The sequence below is a fragment of the Heliangelus exortis genome, chromosome 3 (genome assembly GCF_036169615.1).
Source record: "Heliangelus exortis chromosome 3, bHelExo1.hap1, whole genome shotgun sequence".
Taxonomy (NCBI): Eukaryota; Metazoa; Chordata; class Aves; order Apodiformes; family Trochilidae; genus Heliangelus; species Heliangelus exortis.
Window position 1 is genome coordinate 66069733 of NC_092424.1, and position 19492 is coordinate 66089224.

A 19492-nucleotide genomic window follows, 5' to 3' on the forward strand; every position below is an offset into this window, starting at 1 on the left:
ACGTGAGGTCCTTTAGAAAGAGACCTCAACTGGGAAATACCTGATCTGTGCTGCTGAAGGACTGTCATTTACAGTGAGAAGTATGAGGCAACTAAGGGCTGCTAAAGAGACAGTGCCTTTCTGAAGACCCTTTAGAAAGAACATAGAATGCAGGATGGGATGTCCTGACTGGGACAAGAACTGATTGTCAATCTGGAACTTTGATTGAAAAGGCTAATTTTTAAAAAATGCTTTTTAATCTGTGAAACTGTGACGGTGAAAGAAGTTTATGAAGATGCTAAATTTTGTATTTGGAGTGTAGGAACAGCTCAGGAAATATCAACTAACTTTTGCAGAAAGAGAATTAGTGTGAGGTTGGATTTATTTTATTTATTTATTTATTTATTTTCCCTGTGGCCACACGATATTCCTTTAAAATTCACTAGCTCCGCAAGAGCTTCTGCAGGACTGTTTTTCCCCTGGATCAGCTGTTTAGTTTGACTCCCTACATGGTCAGAGGAGCACCAGGTCACTGTCTGCAGATTGTCATTGCTGTCTGCAGGGAAAAAGAGGGGGGAGTAAGACTGTGACCTTTCCTTTGGAGCTGGCTCAGCTCTATGCTGTAAATACACCTTGGCACTGAAATCTGGTAGTAGTATTCCTCATAGATATTGCCTCTTACCTTAGGAACAGAGGATCATCACTGAATTTGGTGAGAATATTCACAAGGAAGGGCAGCAGAATCTGGCTCACACAGGGGCAGCTCTGATCAATGGAGAGGATATATGAGGATTTCTTGTTTTCAGGCAGAGCAGATGGCAATCTTCCCTTAAAATTTCCAGGGTTAGGAGCTTTAGTAATCCTCTTACCTCAAGCAAATTTGGAATTATAGTTCGGACAAAGATCAGAAGAAAAAAGCAAATACATCACAGAAACCAAATGATCAGAAATGTCTGTGTTACATGAAGCAGAAGGCACTACGAATCGGTGTGTAACCTGGGGACACTATGCCCTACAAATTAAAAAAATCTTGGTGGCAAATGAAAACTGCATATCAACTGTACAGTTGATAACTGGTGTCTGCCATTACCTTGATCTTTGCTTCCCAACAACGATAATAATTATAGGATGGTTTGGGTGGAAGAGACGTTAAGGATCATCTAGTTGTAACCCCCCCTGCATTGGCAGGAACACCTCCCTCTAGACCAGATTGCTCCAAGCCCCATCCAGCTTGGTTTTGGACACTTCCAAGAAGAAGGAAGCCACAACTTTCCTGGGCAACCTGCTCCAGTCTCTCACTACCCTCACAGTGAAGACTTTCTTCCTAATGTCCAACCTAAATCTCCCCTTTTCCACTTTAAAACCATTACCCCTTGTCCTATCACTACACACCCTTCTAAAAAGCCTCTCCCCAGCTTTCCTGTAGACCCCTTCAAGTATTGGAAGGCTGCTATAGAGTGTCCCCAGAGCCTTCTCTCTTCCAGGCTGAATAGCCCCAAATCTATCAGCATCTCTTCATAGGAGAAGTCCTCCAGCCCTCTTATCATCTTCAGGGCCCTTTTCCTAACTGACTTGGAGGTATTTTATTTCTCTGGTTATGAACATAACGAATTGCTTCTGGGTGATCTAAAGGTTAATTAGCACTTGTATAAAGAAAATCTTCAAGATTTTATAGGCCAAATGAAATTGCAGGATAAAATGGGCCTCCAAAAAGTAACTGTGTAGAAGAGCTCAAACCATCACTTCTCAAAAGTTTTGTCTTTCCAGTATACTCAGTCTTACATGTAACTTTAAAGAGAGATCCACTAAGATCCAGTAAAAGAAATCTTACTACCTCTTAAATTCTCTACACATAAAGTAGAGTAGCACTATACCTTTTTTTCCTACCTAAACTGAAAACTCTTAGGGGTTTTATGTTCTCAGGATTTGAGTGTGGAGAACTTGCTGCCCTGGGATATTTGTTATGTTTGCAGCTTCTAGACATGAGTGTACCACAAGGAGTAACTACTGACAAGGAAGTGTGAATTAGGTATTTCTGCTCTTAAAAATTACTAACTTCAACTATTTTGAAAATTCACTGGAACTACATTTGGATGACTGTGCCTCATTCATAGGAAATATATGAAGTGGGAAAGGGTAAACCCAATATGTGTAACGTATCATTTTAACATATTAAAAACCATCACTTCCTAACTCAATGGCTGTCACTGAAGCATATTTCCAACTTTAATGTAGTTCCATATTTGTACTTTCCACAAAAGGACAGTGTGTAAGGAGGAGAACCCTAATTCAGTGCCCAGTGAAATGATGAAAAGAACACCTCTTTGGAGTGAGTTTGTGGTACTGCTATTTCTAAGAAAGAGTGTAGTTATTTCCACAGGATTTGTATGTATATAAAGCATGTCTCCATATTTCTAGGAGTAAATTGTGCCCTTACACAAAACTAACCAGTGAGTTCTGTACCCTTAACAGACAATTTCCTGTAAGTTTGGCTGTAGCCGTGCAGAGGATGCATATGGAGCTGAAGCACAGAGTAAGTCTGAACAAAGTCCTGTGCCCAATTTACAGTCTGATAAGTTCAGTTTTAAGATTGTAGTATTAATTTACTGCCTGGGCTTCTTTGAAAAAATATGAAAATGTCTTGAGTGTTTTTATTAATTAGAAAATTACCACTGCTCTTTTCTTTTCAACAAGTACAAAGAAGTTAACTATATCTCAAAGTAAAACTATTTTCCACACCTTTCATAGACATGAGACTTTTAGAATTAAATCTAAACTATTTAATGTGATTGTTTGTCAAACACTCATCCTTGACGTGCCTGTTACTTTGAAACAATTGCCAGCTTATCTCCTACAGCTTGCCAATACAATTGGCAATACAATTGGGCCAATACAATGCTATTGAAATAGATTCCTTGAAAATCTCTTCAGGAATATTCAATACCTTCACCAGGTTTCTATTCAGCAAAATTTTACTTGTAACTTAGAGTATATTTACCTACGCACAGAGTTTTAATCACAATTACTAACATTGAGCTTGGCCCAGGTCAGGGTTACTTATCAAACTGTCTTTAAAATATGGAATGGCTGGGGTTGAAAGGGACCTTAAAAATCATCTAGTTCTGACCCTCCTGCATGGGCAGGGACACCTCCCACTACGTCAGATTGCTCAAGGCCCCATCCTACCTGGCTTTGAACACTGACAGGGAAGGGGCAGCCACAACTTCCCTTAGCAATCTGTTCCAACATCTCACTACGCTCACAGAAAAGAATTTCTTCATAATGTCTAGCCTAAATCTCCCCTCTTCAAATTTTAAACCATTGCCCCTTTTCCTCTCACCCATGTAGAAAGCCCTACCCCAGCTTTCCTGTAGTTCCCTTACAGATATTGGAAGGTTGCTATAAAATCACCTTGAGGCCTCCTCTTCTCCAGACTGAACAACCCCAACTTCCTCAGCCTGTCTGCATAGGGGAGGTGCTCCAGCCCTCTGACCATTTTAGTGTCTCTCCTCTGCACATGTTACAGGAGCTCTGTGTCCTTCTTTATGTTTGGGACTTCAGAACTGGACACAGGACTCCAGGAGGGGTCTCACAAGAGCAGAGTAGAGGGGGAGAATCACCTCCCTTGGCTGACTGTCCATGCTTCTTTTTCTGCAGACCAGGACACAGTTGGCTTTCTGGGCTGCAAGTGCACACTCTTGGCTTATGTTAAATTTCTGATCCACTTCCACTCCCAAGTCCTTCTCCCGAGGGCTATCCTCAATCCTCAATATCATGTGATTAATTCAGTAACATTTTCAGTATATTAAATCCTGGTTTTTTGTTGGCTTCACAGCTTTCGTGTGTGTATAGGGCATAATAGACTTTTACCCTGAAATTGCTATGAAAGTTATTTTCTTACTGTTGTGTTATATTTTCCTCTCAGACTATTTGAACAGGCCTGCAGCACCATTTGCATCTATCATAGGAAGCCACAATGTCACATTAGGGTGGAAGCCAGCTAACATCTCTGGGGTCAAATATATTATCCAGTGGAAGTTCTATCAGCTCCCAGGAGACTGGAAGTACACAGAGGTAAAGAAGGACACTTTTACTTTCCAAAGAAATAGCTTCTTGGACTTGTTTATAGTTCAGTCCTGCCTCACAGGGGAAAAATAAATTTAAATTTATAAACAGAGTGCAATCATAACACCTGAGAAATGAAAGTAACGATTAGATTTTGATGCAGAAGTGTCTCTAATTTACTGGCAATTTAAGTGATTCCTTTATCTTTTTCTATCAGTCGGTTAAATTCATAAAACATGTTAGAATTCCTAGTGTACTTGCAGGCTTGTGTTTGTTGTCTCTGATCTTCATTTTATTTTATAAAAAATATTGGATAATACATTAAGCATGTGATAGAGGTTTACAAAATCATGAGTAGCACGGAGAAGCTGAGAAGTGATTGTTACTCTTTGTTTCCTCCGATGTAGAAACTAGGGACCTCTATGGAAACTAAGCAGGTAGCACGTTCACACTAGCAAATGAAGGCATTTCCTCACTGAATTAAAACTACTAAATATTAAAATTACTAAAGTTATTTAATGGACTTCAAAAATGTGCTGGACAAATTAATGAAAGAAAAAAAATATGGGTCTACTAAATGCAAGCACTGCCATCGTTTCATGTTGAGCCATGCTTATAAAAGTAAAGATTGAGGGTATTCTAGAGAAATAAAACTGTAGGCTTTCTATTTAGTATACCTTCCCATGGAGATATATAGCTCTTGTCGAAACACAATACTTGGCTAATAGACGTTTGTTCTGACTCAGTATGGTTATTCTCATTTTATGCTCTTTTGCGTCAACTCTACGCTTGTTATCTTGCCATCGTCTCTATTGGACCGTGTTACAGAGCACAGCAAGCTGGTGCCACAAATCAAAAGTAAAGATAATTTGCTAAGCAGGAAGTTCCTCTGAATTAATCATTGGTGAAATAACGGGGAACAATTACTTCAGACCATAAATATTTTAATGTAGCTAGGAATCTTCAGATTTTAAACCTGTAGTGTATGTAGCAACAGTTTTAAATACATTGTCCATAGTATGTAATTGTTTTAGATTTTTTACTTATTCTTGAAATTTATTATTGTGTTGCAACCGTCCTTCCACACATCCATTCATTGTTTAGATTCAGCAGTTTGTACTGAAGAAAAGAGGCAAGTGCTGAAAGGATGGAAAATCAAAGCCTGTGGTGAAAATAGCTTCCAGAATTTCCTCTTATTTAAGCTTAGGATGCTGCACTTTATTACCCTGAAATATGCATTTTGTTGTCTAAGAACTCTTTTGCCCTGACAACACTCAACATAGTAACTGCAAGGTGGAGGAAATAAAAAAGATTGTGTCTGTGCATTGATCTAGGTGGTGTCTGAAACTTCCTATACAGTCAAAGACCTTCAAGCCTTCACAAAGTATGTGTTTCGGGTAGTCTGGATCATAACATCTCAGCTGCAGCTCCATTCTCCATCAAGTCCCAGCTACCGGACACATGCTTTTGGAGGTAATGAATCATGCTATTAATTGCATTTTATCAAAAACCTCTAGGTTTCCTTGTTGCTTCTTTCACAGAAAACATTGTTGCTTAATCTTCAGAATGATGCATTTGTTGTCTGCTGGGTAGCTGTGGAAGACCAAACTAAAATGGTACAGCCCCTTTACTTCAACTAGAATATTTAGGGCTGCTTCCTCCTTTTAGTTTAAAAGCATGCATAGAAAAGTACGTGGTCAAATTTGTGAAGGCACATTGGATATTTCTGTGCACAATTAAACACATGAACTTTTTTGAGGGAAATTTTCCCGCACACTAAAGAAAGTTAAGAATTGCTGAAATCATGCAGTGTTCCTAATCATATGTATTAGTATAAATGAATTAACAGGTATGAAACCTAAAAATGTACCTTAAAAAAGCAAAATCATTAACCTCATAAATGTTAATAATTCCTGTCTCTTGCAGCTCCTGCGACAGCTCCAGTCATTAAAGATATTCAGAGTTCAAGCCCAAACACTGTTGAAGTTAGTTGGTCTCCACCACTTTTTCCCAATGGATTGATTGTTGGGTATAACTTGCTTCTGACCAGTGAGAATCATAAACTGTTGGGAGCCTCAAGAGGACAAAGCTTTCAGTTCTACTCCACCTTCCCAAACAGCACTTACAGGTAAAAAAAGAGAAGATAACCAACATGACCAAGTGTGCTGAGCACTTCCTTCTTAGATTATATACAACGTATGCCTAAGTACCACTTCCTCACAATTACACTATTTGCTTACATTCTTACCAAAAGCAAGGGTACCTCCCTTGAGATAATGGTGTTATCCCAGATGAACTGACTGCTCATGTGAAAGTCAGATGGAGAAGTAAGAAAAGTAATTTGATATAGGGGTAGCAGGTTGCATTTTCTTAAATGATGTGTGTTTTTTATTTTTTAAGCCCATTAGGCATGTCTTCAGTTTGTTTTAGGAAAAATAGAGCAGTCTTCTCGAGTCCTTTAAGCATCTTGAAAAATTCCTTCATTTTTGTTAAACAAAAGTGCCCGTGTTCTCTTTGCACTGATATTTGAAATGAAATTGAGTTGCTCTTCTGTGTTTGAAAACCAATTTTAAATCTTAATTTGAAGCATCATCTTTATCTGTGAAATTACTTGTTCTTTGAAGAAACCATTGGTCAGCATGGTGAAATACATGAAACTAACATATTTGCTATTGTTGTCTCACCTTTGGAGAATTCAGATTCTGTTTGGTTTTATTTTTATTATAAATTTCCCAGAGAATTACATTTAAATGGGTACTTTCCCAAAGTCAAGCTCTTCTGTACCTGCTGCCTTACTTGATAATATGTTTCTCCAGCAATCCTTCAGAAGAAACCTACTACCTAAACCCTGTGCCTTTGGTTTGCCATAGGTTCAGTATTGTGGCAGTCAATGAAGTTGGTGCTGGACCCCCTGCCGAAGCCAACATCACAACCCCTGAAACCAAAGGTACAAGAACAGCAGAGTCCTTATTGCTGTCTCTTCCTGGAGACAAAGTCACATCCTCTGTACACAGCCATGCACCTGGCTGTAGAGAATAGTATTTAGATTCTAAAGAGTGTGTGACAAGGAGTTGAACACTGAGGAGTCAATAGCCTGTAAGAGAGTCGCGTTCTTTAGGTTAAGACAGATTCAGGTAGGCTCAAACTTCTGTATGGTTTGAGTTGTATTAGAGATGGAAAACACCTCAGTGATCTGAGGCTGTGACTGAGAGGGCACACTGTCATTTTCTGGATGATATTTTAGTATGAAAATCATTTGTCAAAAATCCTCAGATATTTCATGCCAAATATGTTAAATCACATCTGGTTTTGTTTCTCTTTCATGGCTGTATTTATTTTACTATACTAGTAAATATGAGTAATGATACACTATAGGTATCACTCAAAGAATTGCAGAAACATTAATTAAAAATGTATCTTTAGAAAGCAAAGATGCTCCCCTCCTTCTGAGGAAATCCAGATGTCAAACACTTGAAAATGCTTCAACTCTAGTAAACCAACACTTTCAGTTTGTCTCTGTATCTGCCAATCATCTTGGAGAAATTGAGCTTATAGCTTCCCTAGTGTTTGGGTTTGGTTTTGGTTTTTTTTTTGTTTGTTTTGGGTTTTTTGTTTGTTTGTTTTTTGTTTGTTTTGTTTTTTGTGGTAGCTTAGAGACACTGATATATCCTTACCTGGTGATGCCGCAGAGGCTTGCTGTAGGGATTGGCTGACCCTAAGCCATAACCTTTGTACTATTTATGAAAAGTCCATACTGGTACATGTGACTGTGTTAATTAAGTCATGCTGATTACCAACCAATTAATTTAATGCAGAAGACAAACAAATAACCCTACCCCCCCAAGCCCCTACCTTCTCAGGGTGTGGAACCATTTTGCTTCCCCTTACGAGTCACCACTAAATACTTCAGTTGATCCCTGTGAATTGCACTGGCATATACTTCCTCTCCATGCTGATGAGAACAGGAGCAACCCTTCTTCACAATTGTATCATATTCAGAAATGTTGTTTAGGAAGAGTCTGGGAAAGGGGCTCATCTCTGGGCTAAGTTGCAAAAAATGCCACTGGAAAAGAGATAAAGAAGTGATATTGGTCTCTTGTAGTTCTGGAGAGATGGTTACTGAAATGACTCTCAGTGTGTGCATCATGTGAGAAATGCATGCAGCTCCATCTATGCAGATTATCTGGGAATGAATTAAGAAAGCATTTGATCACAGTCTTGTGATACTCATATGAGGAAATGATATCTGGTAGCTGACAGCTGGTTTAAGTAGAGGGGAAAAAACAGAGGGAAGGATTGTTTGCACACTGATATGAGCCAAATTCAGACTGAAAAATCCACTTTTAAAAATTAAGATAACCCCCTTTTGATTTAAGGATGTGCTTGATTTTCAGGGATTTTAGATTCAGAGGCACGACTAGCTGTCTTTCCCAGAGCTAGGCATAGCCCAGGAAAACATATGATTTTTTTCCAGAGGTTTGATGGAAGTTATTTGGGCCTGCATAAGAACAAAGACAGCTTATATGACCAAAGCTCCCCTTCTTGACTTCAAAGTCTGTGACTTTATTTAAAAAAAAACAAAAACAAAACACCATATTTTAAATTTATCAAGTTTGAAGGTGACAATATTATTCCATTATCATCTTTATCTGAAACTACTTGAACCTTGAAGAAACCATTGCTCAGCATGATGAAATACATGAAATTAACATACTTGCTATGCTCTTACCCAGCTCTGTGAGATAACATTCTAGTTTGACTGGGTTTTCAAAGAGACCTGGGGAGTTAAATATTCCACTTCCATTGGATCTTGGAGTGACATGGGTGTCTTTGTGTCTTCTTTTCCTCAGAAGGCTGTAAGGCCTCATTTGCTCCAGCTCACTTTTCCTCGCTAGGGACTCACTGCTCTTAAAGGAAATTATAGTATGAAAGTCATGCAGTGCATTCTTACCCATTGCAAGAAGCCTGTCTACTTGCAACATTCAAAGATTTTAAGTTTTAACCAGTCATTGCTAGTGGGAGAATGTGCACATATGTGTATATATCAGTGCGTGTGTACATACAGTCACAGAATGGTTTGGGACCTTAGAAACTGTCTAATTCCAACCCCCCTGCACGGGCAGGGCCACCTCTCATTAGACCACATTCCTCAAAGCCCCATCCAACCTGGCCTTGAACACTGACAGGGAAGGGGCAACCACAGCTCCCCCTGACCATCTGTTCCAGCATCTCATCACCCTCACAGGAAAGAATTTTTTCATAATGTCTAGCCAACATCTCTACTCTTCAAATTTTAAACAATTGTCCTTTGTCCTCTAGCTACACAACTGTGTAAAAAGATCTACCCCAGCTTTCTTATAGGCCCCCTTCTGCTGTGTTTCTGAGTTAGCAACATCGTTCTCTCTGCGACAGTTGTTTATCTTAATTCTGAATTTCTCCTTTTGTTAGTTAAGGAAAAAGCAACATGGCTCTTCCTATCCAGAAACAAGTCTTTAAGGAAGAGATACATGGAACATTTCCTTGAAGCAGCTCAATGCCTGCAAAATGATATTATACCTCACAACATTACAGGTAAAATCTCCTTTTCTCTCAAGTATGACTTAGACCTCTATACTCACCAAGGACAGAAGGTACCTCACCTAGCCTAGAGGCAGTATCTTTGTAGTCAATGGGGAGAAACAGGAACTTTGAGGATATGTTTTGACCAATTTGAAGTGACAGGCACCAGGCAGAAGTGAATTGTTCTCCCCAGTGCAACTTTTTTTTCCCTGAACTTAGACAGATAGTTAAGAGCTGGACTTTTATGTAGTAGGTATCTAAACTGCAGTAAGACAAAGCCAAAGCAGATGTTTCCCTGTGGTTAATGAAACTGTTTTCTCAGTGCAAGTATGGGGAAATAGAATTAAGTAATACAAAGTGTCAAAAGATACTGTCTGAAGAGTATGCTACTGTGTTAGCTAGTCTGGAGCACAGAGCTCTATAAGGAGGCATTTAGTAGCCTAGGTCACCAGACAACATTATCTCAAATTACTCTCCTCTCTAATGTTTCTTATCTAAACTGGTGCTGCATTTGTTCCTTGGAGACACTGTGGAAATCTGAGTTTATCTACCAAACTCATAGAGCCACAAAGATAGCAGAAATTTTGCCCCTGACTAAATACCCTTTGACAGGAGAAGAGCTTGAATTCTAGCCTGAATGGTGCTTTGTGAGGAGATGCAAATTGCATCTATTTGCCCTGGAGACAGGCAATCACTGTCGGTTTGTTTGCATGTTATGCATCTTTCTGAAGGCAAATTGTTTATAATAATGTCACGTGTAGCAAATGAGAGAGCTTCCTTATTGTCTGAAGGAAAAGTAGAAGTGGAGGAGTAAGCCAGGTACCTTTCTCCAATCGTGTTGGGCTGAGCGTCAAAAAATGCTTCTTTTTAAGGCAAGTAGAAAAAGTAAATGAAAAACTGCAATTATTTGTTATATCATCTGTGTGCATGTATCTTTCTATTTTTAGGAATTTCTATGAATTTTTACCAGCAAGCTGTCTATTTTTCTGAGGGGAATTCCATCTGGGTGAAAGGAGCTGCAGATATGTCTGATGTATCTGACTTAACTCTTTTTTATGCTGGCTGGGGGAATATTACATCCATCTCAGTAGACTGGCTTTACCAGAGGATATACTTTGTCATGAATGAAAAGGTAGTGCTCTAGGGATTAACGAATTTCTTATTTCATTTAAACCATTACTGTGATTTATATTGTATGAGAAAATTTCATTTATAAACAGATATGCATGGAAAAATGTGATTATAGAAATAGATTTATTGCTGTTCAAGAGGGAAAGTGTTTCATGACTGTGATGACAAGTCAGACAACAACAGTTTCAACTTGAAGTAAAAATGTAGATCACAACCCTGCCTTTGATTCCATACTCATAAAATATCTTGTGTTAATGGTCAGCTTTGCATGTACCTTTGTAGTCCTCTGATGCACAAAGGACTAGAAAAATGCCCTAACAGGTAAGTGGGGGGTTGTTGGTTTGTTTATCTTATTATTATTATTTTAAATCTTCTTGACATGTCTGACTTTTTGCTCACTGCTCAAGAAACAGGGTGCAGGATAAAAAAGATACAAATGAGCTATAGATTAATAGATTGATGGCAGTGATTTCTGAACCCATTGCAGGTTAGAGAAGTCTTAAGGTTCAGAAAAGTCCCAGGACCGGAAAAGCACTTCCTTCTTTTCCCTTCTCTGCCTAGATCGTTTTCAAAGTACAGTCTTCCAATACCCCCAAATCAGGCTTAATTTTTCAGTTTAGAGGTACGAAGTTAAAAGGGAGAATGACTGACAGGCAGCTCTTCCAGGGTAAGATGTCATGGATACATTGGTTCGAGTGTTATACTCAGGTGACTGACAAACCAGGAGCCCAGAAGGACCTAGGACTGTGAGAGAGATGTTTTACTGTCTAGTTCCCCTGAGGGAATCTCAGGTCAGCTTGTTTGCTCACTAGCAAATGCTCTATGAATGCATCATTGGGTTTTCTTCTCATTCCCCAGATATATGTCTGCCATTTAGAGAACTGCACAGCAGCTGAAGACATCACTCCTCTCTATGTGACATCCCCTCGGAAAATTATAGCTGACCCCTATAATGGGTAAGGGTCATCATCTGAGCACTTTGTGTCAAAGGTGCTGTAAAGCTTCTCTCTGATTTTCTTCACTTCATTAGCCATCCAGGTTCCTGCTTCAAACTCCTGCCTTACAAAAACAAAAGTGCAATTGGCAACAAACTACAAAACAGTTGAAACAAAAGTGACACCGTGCAGTGTTGTTTTTGGCACTTTCTTCCATAAAGTCTTAGCTGAGAACACAAAGTATTTCCAATGCAGAAATTTGGTTTTCAGACATTGCATGCTTTTATGAATATGAGGCTTTATGCATTTTAAATGTCCATGCTTAACACTTGAGGTATTATGGAAGAATATTCTCCAATAATCTGCCAGCCAAATCCCCAGAAGGTAAAAAGTAATGTGTTTAATTCTCCTAGGATCTTTATTAATAGTACCAAAGCATTTTCCTATTGTCTGCATAAAGACAGGCACATCTCTGAGCTGTTAAAATTGTGACTCATCTACACAGTTCTTGCATTGTAGTTATTTGGGTTTATTTTGCTCCATGGCCAGCTATATTTTCTGTCTCCTGGAGGATGGCATCTACAGAGCAAACCTTCCACTTTTTCCTGGCACTACCTTCACAGTTTCACCAGTAGTGAAATCCAGCACGCTGAGAGACTTCATAATCAACTACCAATCTAAGAGACTTGTTTTCTTCAACAAAACAGAACAGGCCTTTGTGTCAGGTTTTCTTGATGGTTCAGAATTTCACATGCTGCGGTCACATGTGCCACTCAATGACATGGAGAGCTTTGCTTATGATGATAACACATTTACTGTCACAGATGGCTGGACAGTTTTCCGTGAGGAGTTGTCTCCAATGGGGAGTTCTAGCTTCAATGAGTATATTGTGGATTGTAATTTGGCATACCCAGAATACTCTGGTTTTGGCAATTTGCTCTTCTATGGGGCATCAACTCAACCTTTTCCTTTACCAACTCTTCCTCGGCTTGTCACGGTGCTATTTGGAGTGGACCAAGCTGTGGTCAGCTGGAGACCACCTGAACACGCTATTGGAACCAGTAAGTTCGGTTGTTTCTTCCTGAAAGTCCTTTTCATTCTAGACAAATACATTCCTGGTTTCCCTTGACCTGGTGCTGGGGTTTGATGATTTCACTAGTAGATCCTGCTGGACATTTGGGATTACCTCAACTTGTAAAATTTAACCTAAGATTTGCAAGTATAATAGCGAAATTTTCTGGCTAATTTAATACAAGTTTATATTGGTAACTTGTTTGTCATCGTCAAGGGATTTTAAGCAAGGGTCCCTCTTAAGTGTGGTATGAAATAGCAGTAATGTTGGTTCTGCTATCACATGGACAGTGCAGGCCAGAGATGTACTGAATTTTGATCAGTGACTGTGCTACAGTCTCTGTCCTCTGTAGATGTGTCTTTGAACAGAAGAAAATTACCTAGGTGGGGAAATTTTTTGTTCTTTGAATTTCATTCTTCATGGAGGATTGAGTCATTGCTCCTGGCTAGTCCCAACCCCATAAAAAGTAAAATTTTAACTTATTCTTTTCCTAATTGCCCTCTGATATTTGCAGCTTTGAAATACTGCTCCAAACCTACAATATTCTGAAAGAATGTGTATTTTCTGTTACAGAGAGCTACTCCACAATAACATGATTATTTGCATGTCACAGGTCTATCTGCTTGGCAGAACTGGACCTATGATGTGAAAGTGTCCTTTCAGCACCCATCTGAGGAGGAATGGATTGCCTCAAACATTTGTGATACCAGGTTTACAGTGAAGGACCTGACCAGCTTCACGGGATATGAAGTATCTGTCAGAGCTGTGTCTCCTGCTGGTGAAGGGCCATGGTCAGAGTCATTTAGAGGCATCACTTTAGAAGAAGGTGAGAATTCCTTCCCCTAGGAGAAAATAAGAATTAGTTATCCATACAACTTATCATGTGTTGAGGCCTAAGTTTTGTCCTAGAAACAGTAAAGAATACCGGATAAGTACATTTGTTTTAGTTATAATAGTAAGATTCTCAATCTACAATAATGGCATTATATATTATGAATTTATTACTACTTATATGCATTTTTCAAATGCAAATATACTATAAAACTTGTTATTTGATATACTATCAAGTGACTATGCATGTGAGGTTTTATTCCTTTCCTGTGCTCTGTAGAGCACTTTCTAGTCTTAAGTGTTTTGGGCAGTGCTTTATGGGTTAATTACGACGTATGAGGAACTGCAGGCTAACTAAAAGATGAAGTTCCTTGGTTTTAACATAGATAACTGGGGAAATTAATGTGTGCACAATGCCTGAGATTTTTAGATCTCTGGAATGTTTTTTGAAACCTAGTTCACTCATAAAATTCTATGTGTGAAAGGAAAATAGCTTTTAGCTTAAGGCACTGTACTTGAGATTAGGGGTGAATTTTGACAAACTTCAGTAAGGTCAGCTCCAAATCCATAGTGGTTTTAAGGCATCTAATAGGGTTCAAAATTGCTTTATTGTTCTGCATCTAAACTTGTCTTGAATCTCTGAGTTTCTCAAATTATGATATTTTGATGTCTTTGTCTGTTATTCCTTAGGGCAGGGGCATTTTTAACTGTGATACTGTAACTTTCCAGAAAAAGGAACTCTGCTTTTGAGATACAAATTTTACACATTAATTACTTGATGGTGTGTTCAACTGCAATTTCCTTTCTTTACCAGCTGAAAAAGAACCATATATTTTGGCAGTGGGGGCTGAGGGCCTCTGGAAGCAGCGGCTGGATAGCTATGGGCCAGGAGAACTCCTTTATCTTCAGATAAGAAATGTTTCAGGTAAATACTAATGAAATGCATGCTGCTTCTGCAAGCTTGTTGGCATTTGTTAGTACTCCCTAAATTTCATCAACAGAACTGAATGAAAAAAGCTTTTGTTGCAGCAACCTATCCTTGAATACAGTTCCATGCTGTGAACCAACTTTCCTGAGCCAAAGCCTTTGTGTCCATCCTCTTCTTTCAACTTTATTCATCAAATTAATCCTCAGTGGAACCCTACTGACAACATCACAATCACAGTAGAGCTGAAATGAACTCTTTGATCTCCAGCATGCCAACATACATAATACATTTATAATCTTCAGGGAATATGTATGTACATATATATACACATATATAACTATACATTTACTATATATGCACATTATATTCCTATAAGGAAATGTCTATCTTGTTAACTGTGTCTGTTTACTCGTATTGTTTTGTTTTGTTTGTTTTGTTTTTTAAAACCTGAAATGTCTGGCTACTTTTTATTTTTAAAGAAAATACATTTCTTTTTATTTACACATTTGTGAAATGCTGATTATCTTTCCTTTTTTCTTCAAGACCTTGACTGGTATAATGACACTCTTTATTGGATTAATTCCATGGGGGAAGTTCAGACGAGGCCATTGAACAAAAAAGAGGATACTACTAAAAATACTTATGTATCTGACATCAGAAATGCAAGGATCTTGTCCTTTGATTGGCTGGGTCAGTGCTTGTACTGGGCTGGCAAAGCAAATACGGTAGGTATTAAAAGAACCCTCAAGTGAGTAAGAAAACAATATTTGGGAAGATAATTCTTACTTATTGCAACCTGAGATGCATTTGGACCTTTGCTATTACAATGTAGAACAAGGAGGCCTTTCTTTCCCTGTGTGATTTTCCAAACATCTGCAGCAAAATGTTCACTGATCACTAATGCAGGATACTGAACTTCAGGTGCAAATCAGGCAAATCAATTATAGTATTATCAGTTTTGTTGGTTTCAACACTGGAAAAACAAGTGAAGATCATGAAAACTGAGGCTGCCAAGTTGTTCTGAGTGAAGAAATAGATGGACTTTGTTTTAATAAAATTTGACAAGTTTTGTTTACACAGAGATTTTCAAGATTGGCCTCTGAACTGTTAAATTTTACAGATCACTGCAGATAAAATAATTACCATTGCACTTTGTACACTCTCATATCAGGAACATTGACATGTGAATTGTTTAAAAGGTATCTGACTTCAAAATTGCATTGCTAATTTATGCAGTGCTGTCAAATTATGCCTTTCATTTCTTGTAAGTGCAAAGTCAGAAGCTGTTTTAAAAACTGGAGCTAGGAGGCCAGATTTCACACTGCCTTGCACTCTCATTTACACTTGCAAATAGTGAATATGAAGTGGGTGAGAAACTCTGTCAGACAGAAGGCTGCCAAAACTGTGGAAGCCAGGGGGGAAGAGATATTTCAGCTTTTTCTTTTGTTATTTTCTGGCAAACATTAACTAATAATTTTGCCTTATTCTTCATGCTTATACTCTGAATGCAAATGTTTTAGGTTTTAAAAGCCTAAGGCTTGAGTAAGCTTTTGATAAATGGCTGTGGAAAAGTTACTTACTGATCACTGCTAATGATTTAGTTGTGGTGCTAAATTGCAATTCTTTTGTCCCTAGATCTACAGAAAATCAGTGCTGAGAGGCCATATGGATATTGTGGCTCATGTTTTGTTCTTAGTGACTGATCTGGTGGTGGATTCAGTAAATGGCTACTTGTACTGGGCCACGATGTATTCGGTGGAGAGCTCAAGACTGAATGGAGATGAGTATCTTTTGTTACAAGAGCAGCTACAGTTTTCTGGTAAACAGGTGACTGTTTTGTTGTTGTTTTTTCTAAATTTTATTTTTATTTTATTTTTTATTTATATGGAGGTGCGTTTTAGTAGTTAGATCTCTTTAATATAGTCAGCTTTTGTAGCATGTTATAACCAGCAAAATTACAAGCCTTTCTTGCACTATTGTGATATCATTTTGAAAAGGTAAGAATTATATCCTGTAATAGCTGTACCAAAATTCTGGCCTGCACTTTTGAAGTCATACCCTTGAAACAAAATGTGACATTAAAGATGTCCTTATGGATATAATGCTGCTCCTTTCCATATGTGAAAGATACTTGCTTTTTCCTCAGTGCTTAAGTCTGGTGGTCAGTTGTGGATTTCCCATCAAAATACAGAGCTGGGGCTCCATGGCATCCTGCCTCCTCTGTGATGTTCCCTAACTCACAGGTCCTGAAAGAGCCATTTTTTGAGCTTGCCAGGGACACCAGGGGTGTTGCAGAAGTGCTGGTGTAGAGACAGCCTTTGCCTGTGTGGATGAGGGAGGGGGGTGGCAACTGTGCCATGCTTGTGTTTGCATCCTTCCTTCCTTCCTTCCTTCCTTCCTTCCTTCCTTCCTTCCTTCCTTCCTTCCTTCCTTCCTTCCTTCCTTCCTTCCTTCCTTCCTTCCTTCCTTCCTTCCTTCCTTCCTTCCTTCCTTCCTTCCTTCCTTCCTTCCTTCCTTCCTTCCTTCCTTCCTTCCTTCCTTCCTTCCTTCCTTCCTTCCTTCCTTCCTTCCTTCCTTCCTTCCTTCCTTCCTTCCTTCCTTCCTTCCTTCCTTCCTTCCTTCCTTCCTTCCTTCCTTCCTTCCTTCCTTCCTTCCTTCCTTCCTTCCTTCCTTCCTTCCTTCCTTCCTTCCTTCCTTCCTTCCTTCCTTCCTTCCTTCCTTCCTTCCTTCCTTCCTTCCTTCCTTCCTTCCTTCCTTCCTTCCTTCCTTCCTTCCTTCCTTCCTTCCTTCCTTCCTTCCTTCCTTCCTTCCTTCCTTCCTTCCTTCCTTCCTTCCTTCCTTCCTTCCTTCCTTCCTTCCTTCCTTCCTTCCTTCCTTCCTTCCTTCCTTCCTTCCTTCCTTCCTTCCTTCCTTCCTTCCTTCCTTCCTTCCTTCCTTCCTTCCTTCCTTCCTTCCTTCCTTCCTTCCTTCCTTCCTTCCTTCCTTCCTTCCTTCCTTCCCTCCTTCCCTCCTTCCCTCCTTCCTTCCTTCCCTCCTTCCTTCCTCTTATCAAGAAATGTCTCTGTTGCAAAAGGTCACCGTATTTTCCATACGCTGGTGTGGACTCTTTTCATGGGAAGATAAATGCTGTCCAAGCTCAGCAGCACATTTATACTTATCACATATTTTCTGGTTGATCTGTTGCAAAGGACTGACAACTTGAAGTTTATTGCAAGCAGTGAATATCACCTTCCTTGCCCTTCTCTTGCTTCACTACCTGTTTCTCTGAACAGCCTCATGCTAACCTTAAATTTCTTGTTCTTGTTTTCAGGAACCTTGGCAGCAATAAGACTACTTGTCTGCTCCTGTCACTTTTTTTTTCTGCACCTTTCTGTGTCAGTGATACCACCCTTCAACCATCCACTTATTCACACCTCCTACAAACAAACATCTCCTCTCCTGTTTCTATGCTGTCCCTAATCTATGCACTGACTTTCTGAACTCAGCCTCCTGCTATGATATGTACAGGAAAAAAGCCAAGTAAAAATGTCTAGATTGAGAAATGACCAGCTACAGTTGACAGGTGTTTCTTTATTAAAATAAAACCCAAAATAAACCCATAAAAAAAAAAAAAAAAAAAAAGGCACTACAACATTCCTTAGTGGTGGAATTAAAGAGCTGTCATTACTCTCCCAGATGAAGGTGTAAATATATGCTTGCACAAGTAATAATATGTATCATCCTTGCACAATAGAGTCTTTTATCCTAAAAAAAAGTATCTCTTACCTCAATATTAAAACACAGATGTAACTGTTAACTGCCGTTATCCAACATTTAGAACGCTCTCTACATAACTGGTTCTTACTGGTATTAGCTGTTTTTCTAATAAATAATTGCTGGTCAGTACTCGATCTTCAGCAGTTTATAGCTGTATCTCCATTTAGCTTGAAGTCTGAGTGACTGGAATAGAAGACACTACTATAATGATGATGGGTTTCCTAAGCAAATATGAAGGCAGAACTCTGAAGATCTAATTTCTTTGGCAGGAACTAGATGTCTTTATGACAATAATTTTATTTTCCAATCAGTAGCTTAGGAGATGCATATAGACATAGCTTGATTGATTTATTCCAGTTTAGGATCTGGCAGAGAATTTCCAAAGCACTTAGGAAGTTGTTTACACTATTCAATATATCTGGGGTAAAAGTAATTTATAGAGGAGCAGCAAAATCCATTGTATGCAGGAATGGTCAGAACCCTCTAGGTGTGGCCTCTTAATATTTCTAGTCAAGGGGTATTTCAAGTAGCTAAATATATGGTCTGTCTTATGATATGGAGTTACATTGCATGATCACAACTACATATCATGTACAGAGATTGATACCTCTCTTGAAATGGAAAAAGTTTGTCTATTTTTGAAGCATAACAAAAGGGAGGTGTTAAATTACTGTGTAACTCCTGAATGTGAATGGTATGAATATTTCTTTGCCTTTTATTAATGGGGATACAGAGATCAGCAGAAAGAAGATGGGCACATCTATGGAAGTTGTAATAGTTGCAGAAAGAATGTAGAGCAAGGAAAGAAGATCCAAGTGTTTTTTAAAAAAGGGTAGATTCAGGAAGATCAAATTTAGTGTTGAGTATGGGAGGCAGAATAGGTAAATGGGATAAAATCTGACACAGGATTAAATATGCACTCAGGCACATACATATTGCAAGATATTTTTAACAGAAAAACCTACAGGAGCAATCATTCAAATCTTGATTTTCTGTCACACAATGTCAACAGAAATATGTCAGGAATGTGATTACATAAGGACCAACAGACAACTAAGTGATACGGCATTTGCGTTCCTGTCATCATCTTCTGCAGTTTATTAATGAAGAGTTAAAAAAAAAACAACCACAAAAAATCCCAAAACAACAAACTGTTTCACTTACAAAATAGAAATAAATCTTATAAAAGAATAGCTGCAACTAATGTTTGGATGAGAAGTTTGAAAGCTGCTGGAA

The 19492-nt window shown here is 38.7% G+C and overlaps 1 protein-coding gene across 7 annotated transcripts in view; it reads left to right on the top strand.

The window, feature by feature from the left end:
* The window catches only part of ROS1 (ROS proto-oncogene 1, receptor tyrosine kinase), a 71834-nt gene that overhangs the window by 4941 nt on the left and 47401 nt on the right, over positions 1-19492 (top strand). For 5 of the 7 annotated variants that reach the window (XR_011725290.1, XM_071741101.1, XM_071741096.1 and 2 more), the window contains exons 5-17: positions 2452-2512; positions 3905-4053; positions 5379-5517; positions 5971-6172; positions 6915-6991; positions 9493-9615; positions 10551-10735; positions 11593-11690; positions 12219-12730; positions 13355-13567; positions 14387-14497; positions 15044-15225; positions 16136-16327. Coding sequence is in view for 6 of the 7 variants with exons in the window: in XM_071741101.1 (XP_071597202.1) it covers positions 2452-2512; positions 3905-4053; positions 5379-5517; positions 5971-6172; positions 6915-6991; positions 9493-9615; positions 10551-10735; positions 11593-11690; positions 12219-12730; positions 13355-13567; positions 14387-14497; positions 15044-15225; positions 16136-16327 (2244 nt within the window). In the remaining variant the exon portion in view is untranslated. The remainder of the gene's footprint in view (positions 1-2451; positions 2513-3904; positions 4054-5378; positions 5518-5970; positions 6173-6914; positions 6992-9492; positions 9616-10550; positions 10736-11592; positions 11691-12218; positions 12731-13354; positions 13568-14386; positions 14498-15043; positions 15226-16135; positions 16328-19492) is intronic. The other 2 variants (XM_071741098.1, XM_071741099.1) reach the window with 2 other exon arrangements.